This window comes from Sorex fumeus, unplaced genomic scaffold (genome assembly GCF_029834395.1).
Source record: "Sorex fumeus unplaced genomic scaffold, SorFum_2.1 ptg000086l, whole genome shotgun sequence".
NCBI lineage: Eukaryota > Metazoa > Chordata > Mammalia > Eulipotyphla > Soricidae > Sorex > Sorex fumeus.
The window spans coordinates 35467432-35473431 of NW_026606143.1; the positions used below are offsets into that span (position 1 = coordinate 35467432).

Genomic DNA, 6000 nt, shown 5'->3' on the forward strand with positions numbered 1-6000 from the left:
AAAGAGATCACTAACATGTTGTCACAGGTTGAGCTTTGTGTGCTAATATATATATATATATATATATATATATATATATAAAATGTACTATATATAATATATATTAGCCTTCTACTTTATACCTCATTCAACATGGTGTGCTACTCTTGGTGTATTAGTGGCATAAAGTATGAGATGTCACAGCCACACTCCAGGAATTCTATAATTTTAAATAGGGTACTAGAGTTGGAGTTAATCTTTTAACTGGATGGTGACTTTGGGGTCCAGAAATATATCTGCAGTGTGTTGCTCCCTTCTGAGCTTTATTTGTCAGTCTCTGTATCACAGCCCTTAATGAGCTTATATGGTGCCAGAGGCAGTTCATGGGCGTGACTGCCAGGCACTGAAACTACAGGAAGGTGGGTGGGAGGAGGCCCATTCCTGACTCCATGTGAGCCTGGAGGTTTCAGTCACAAAACCCGCATACTTGGGTTTCAGCAGCTTCATTCTCATGCCTGAGGGGCTTTTCCCTGAGCCTTCGAAGATCAGCCATAGCATGGTGGGGATTGGGTTCTGGGGTTTGCATGGTTCATTCTTAATCTTTCTGTAGCCCCTCTCTATATGCTAGGCCCACCCCCTCGCCAAGATTTTGTTCCAAACTCAGGTGGATCAGGAAGAAAATGCTAATATAAACCAGAAAACAGACTGTCTTTGATGATCTTATTTATCTACTTCTTGAAGTTTCATATGTTTACAGCAAAACTGTCTTCTAATCTCTCACCTTACTGTTTCTCTGATTGGTCCCTTCCTTCTTTGAAAAAAGTAAAGTGTTAGAGAATTTCAAATTCTCTCTACAAGTCTGCAAATGGGGGGCCTAGGCTAGGAATGGATCAGGCCTGGGATGCTTCCTGGCAGTGATGCTTCCTCCAGAGGTCAGTAGACCCTTCCAGTAGTGGAGTTTAGGGAGCCATATTTGGTGCTGGCAATGGAACCAGGGTTTGCCACATGCAAGGTCAGAAACTAAACCCCTGTGTTATCTCTTCGGACCCTGGAATGGAAAACTGTCATGCTTGCCGGCCTACCAGTCACGACAGAGGGACGTGGAGTAAGTAAGGTTTCAAAGCAAGGTTGGAGAATAGTGCAGGCATGGATTTTAGGTACACTACTGGCTCTTTACCTTTTCTTTCTTTCTTTCTTTCTTTCTTTCTTTCTTTCTTTTTTTTTTGCTTTTTGGGTCACACCTAGCGATGTGTAAGGGTTACTCCTGGCTCATGCACTCAGGAATTACTCCTGACAGTGCTCAGGGGACCATATGGGATGCTGGGAATCGAACCTGAGTCAGCCATGTGCAAGGCAAATGCCCTCCCTGCTGTGCTGTCACTCCAGCTCCTGGCTCTTCACTTTTCTGGGTTTTGAGGTAACATGAAGGTTTTAGTCTGGTGATCAATAAGTTCAACTTCCTTGTGGGTTTTCTGGCTGGGGATGACCAGCTCCTCTATAATGGTGTTATCCAGGCAACTACCATGGTTCTCCAACGCAGAGGCCAAGCGCAACCTACCACTAAATAGAAAACCTAGCCTTTGACTACGAAAATCAGGGCTATAGACCTGTGCTGAACGCTAAGCCAGTGGTTTTCAGTGCCTATCGGGACCAGTCCTGGTCTGTTGCAAGCCACCACTCTATGTTCTTTCCTGTTGTCAAAGGAAAATCCTGCCATGGGAAGGGTGAAAAAAAGCAAAGCCTCGAGTACCAGATACCATTAGATGCTATGTTATTGGACTTGAAAACAAATTGAGGTAGGTTAGGGCTAGATCTTCATGCTACTCGACATGAGATAGACTGAGCTTTAGGCTATAGGATAATGAGAGGAGATTGACAAAAAAGAAATGGGTCTATCAGCTCAATCTCTCAATGATGTTCAGGTTGAAAATGTCCATCCAAATTGAAATGATTTTATAATTTTTTGTTTTGTTTTTGCTCAGGGCTTACTCCTGGCTCTATGCTCAGGGACCACTCCTGGCAGACACAGATGACCATATGAGGTGCCAGGGCTTGAACCTGGGTCAGCCATGTGTAAGGCAAATGCTGTACCTGCTGTACTACCATTCCAATCCCCAACGTTTTATTTTTTTTATTTTATTACCTATTATTTATACTTTTTATTTTTTTAATTTTTAAAAAATTTTTATTTAGTGAAACACCATGAGGTACAGTTGTAGACTTAGAAATTTTTTTCCCCTTTATTTTATTTTATTTTTTTTAAAGTTGTAGATTTACAATATTTGTGCTTTGGTTTCAATTATACAATGATCAGATACCCATCCCTCCACCAGTGCCCATTTTCCACCACCATGGATAATATCCCTCCCACCCCCATCCCCCCATCCCCCCTGTCTCTGTGGCAGGGCAATCCCCTGTGTTGTCCTTGGGTTTCAGTTATACAATGATCCAGTACCCATCCCTCCACCAGTGCCCATTCCCCGACGTTTTAAAGTCTCTGAATAGACTACTTCCAATTTTTTTTTTACATTTTTAAAAAAATTTTTATTAGTGAGACATCATGAGGTACAGTTGTAGACTTACAAATTTTTGTGCTTGGGTTTCAATTATACAGTGATCAAATACCCATCCCTCTACCAGTGCCCATTCCCCGACGTTTTAAAGTCTCTGAATAGACTAGTTCCAATTTAAGATGAAAGCAAACAATCAGATCCTCTGACCAAAGAAGGATGCTATTGTGTGGGTTGAATTAACATCCTTCTGTAATACCTAGAAAATGAGAAGACTGTTCTTTCTTATTTTCTGTGAGTTGGGAGTCATGGGAAAGTGTTGGGATTGTAAGTGCGATAATCATGCATGCTGCTTTTCACCTTGCTGAATTGGCTTCCCTTTTATCTAGTGACAGATACAGCGATGCCAGTGATGACAGCTTTTCAGAGCCAAGGTTCTCTGAGCTGGAAATATGCTGAGACACACAAAGTTTGGATACCAGGGCCTCCAAGGGTAAGAAGGGTCTTTCAGTTCTTGCTTATTTCACAGACAAGCTGTAATTTTGGTGTAAAGGGGGCCTTTGCTTTCTCTCAGGCTTCTCCTTCCTTCCCTCTGTTGCATTCATGCACACATACGCTCATGGAAACACACACACGCATTCTCTGTCTCTGTCTCTGTCTCTGTCTTTGTCTCTGTCTTTGTCTCTCTCTCTCTCTCTCTCTCTCTTACCCACACATACACACACCCCTACTTGGCTTTTTAGAGAAATAAAACATACTGAGACCAGGAGTAAACATATATGTGCACCTATGAATATATACTAGGGTTGCAGGGCTTACATTAGGGTAATTGTTTAAGTCAGATGTGAGCAAAACTTTGTCCGCAGCTTATAAATATTTTTGACTCTGTGGACCCTGAAGTTCCTTATTGACTTATGCTGCCCTTTTAGAGGGGAAAGCAGTCACATGCAATATGAATGGGTATGGCTGTGTCCCAATAAAGCTTTATTTATTTATTTATTTAGGCTTTTTGGGTCACACCCGGCGATGCTCCGGGGTTACTCCTGGTTCTGTACTCAGGAATCACTCCTGGCAGTGCTCGGGGGACAAGATGGGATGCTGGGAATCGAACCCATATGGGTTGGCTGCTTGCAAGTCTTTGCTGAGGCTGGCTTGGCTCCTGGACCCAGCATCATGTCCTCGTTAGGCTTTATTAGAGAGGAAAATGGCCTGAGTAGTTTTCTGAAATTCAGGCTTAGAAGCAGTGTTGCTTGCAAGAACTTACTCCTGGGAGTCTAGCAGGCACAGAGTCTTTGGCTGTGCCTCTTTGGAAGCTGGTATCTTTGGGATCCTATGCAGAGTTACTGGCTCCCATGTAAGAGCCTCTCCCTAGCTTAGAAACTGGTTGGCCTTGGTTTAGGTTCATCCCAAGCATGGAGACTTTCAGAAATGATCCCAAATGGGGTAGCAACCAAGGAGTATTTTCAAGATTTAGGGCTGGAGAGATAGTACAGCAGGTAGGGCGTTTGCCTTGCACGCGGCTGACCGGGGTTCGATTCCTCCACCCCTCTCAGAGAGCCTGGCAAGCTACCAAGAGTATTCCGCCCACACTGCAAAGCCTGGCAAGCTCCCTGTGATGTATTCGATATACCAAAAACAGTAACAACAAGTCTCACAATGGAGACGTTACTGGTGCCCGCTCAAGCAAATCTATGAACAATGGGAGGACAGCGCTACAGCACATGGTGCTTTCTGATGTTGCTAATATTATCTAAATTAATATTTTTTCACACTTTCAATGCATTTAATCACGTTAATATCTATAAATAGAGTGCAGTCAACAGTTACTTTAACAGTGCATGCTAATTATTAGGAGGATCTATTGCTGTAAATGGTGCTCTGCCAATTTTGCTATGTCTGGGGAAAGTATTGGGGATACAGTTCATTTTTTTCCTTAATCAATTAATGTTTTTTTAAATGTCTTATTTTTCCTTTCTAGGCTTGGAAGTAAGGGAAACCCAGATGAAGGAACTCTGAAGAAATCACTACACTTCTTAAGAATAATTTTGTTCTCCACCCCAAATGAGATGTTAAGATCTGGGAGGGAGTATGATGCCTATCTTCCATAAACCAGAACCAAAGGCCTTCTTTCCCCTTTCCCCTCTAGAAGGTGGCCTTTATTTCCCCCACATTCCTGTAACCAAGTAAACTTTGCCCAAACCTTTGCTGGGAAGAGTGTGTGCTGTTTTGTCTGCCCTATCATGGTGCCCAGCTCGCGACAAGTTGTGCTAGATGAGGGCAGAGTACATGTGATGACAACAACCCAAAGAAACCAAACCCATGGACTCTACTTCCTGTACGTTTTTGCTGTTGTCATGGTTGTTTCGATGACGGAAGTCCCACATTTTGGTTGCAGGGCTCACTGGGGATTGCATAGTTCAGTGATATTCTTACACACTTGGTTGTGGTGCACTGGAGATGTGTAGCTCACTCCAGGGGAGGGGAAGGGTGTTACTGCCCCATTCTTGGATTCACCCTTGCAAGGCAGGCTGGTCTGATATATGTGCCCACTAAGCCTTCCCTAGGATGGCAAGTTTGAAGTTAATGGGCCTCATTCTGTTACCTGGAACTCAACCACCTGGATCATTATTTGTGTTTAGCCCAAATGGACTTCAATTTCTAACTCAGTTTCCTTCCGGTTAAAAACAAAATTAAGAGGCCAGAGTACAGCAGGCTGTTTGCTTTGCATTGTAGCTGACCCAGGTTCGAACCCCAGCACTCCATATGGTCCCCTGAGCCAACCAGGAATGATCCCTGAGTGTAGAGCCAAGAGTAAGCCCTGAGCGCTGTTGGGTGTAGCCCCAAAGCCAGAAACCACCTCTTGCCCCCATCAAAAAAAAAAAAATCCCAAAACCTAAAACAAAATTCAGCAGGTTCGAGAGAGGTGTCAAGTAAGGCCCTCACCTCAGGGCCAGATTTTAAGGGCTCACAAAAGACCCAATAATAAGATCAGTTACATATTTTGCTTGAATTAACAGGACAAAGAATGTGTTGCCTTAAGGTGAACAGGGCCCAGAAAAGAGAGAGAGAGAGAGAGAGAGAGAGAGAGAGAGAGAGGAGAAAGAGAGTACAGCGGTCAGGGCGCATGCATGACGTGGCTGATCGGGGTTCAATTGCTGGCACTATATATGGTCCCCTGAGTACTTGCCAGGAGTTGACCCCTGGGAACAGAGCCAGGAGTAAGCCCTGAGCACCAGGGGGTGTGGCCCCAAACCAAAACAAAGTGCTTAATTTTAGGTGGCCAGAGAGAGAGAGAGAGAAGAGTGGTTAGAGCATATGCCTTGGATGTAGCCTGCCCTGCTTTGATCGCTGGTATCACATGGTCTCAGGTGTAGCCGGGGCTCCTGAGCAGTGCCGAGTGTGGCCTGGAAATCCCTGAACAGTGCCAGGGAGGCCCAGGAAGTCCCTGCAGGGCATTCAGTGGTTTCAATTATGTTACTGCCACCTTTACCTACTTCCAAAGTATTTCCGT

At 44.2% G+C, this 6000-nt stretch overlaps 1 protein-coding gene across 2 annotated transcripts in view; it reads left to right on the plus strand.

The window, feature by feature from the left end:
* CTPS2 (CTP synthase 2) overlaps nucleotides 1–4693 on the plus strand; it is a 132051-nt gene extending 127358 nt beyond the window's left edge. For both annotated transcript variants that reach the window (XM_056131291.1, XM_056131292.1), the window contains 2 exons: nucleotides 2879–2982; nucleotides 4468–4693. In XM_056131291.1, the coding sequence (XP_055987266.1) occupies nucleotides 2879–2948 (70 nt within the window). In that variant the 3' untranslated portion in view covers nucleotides 2949–2982; nucleotides 4468–4693. The remainder of the gene's footprint in view (nucleotides 1–2878; nucleotides 2983–4467) is intronic.
* Nucleotides 4694–6000: the final 1307 nt, after the last annotated feature.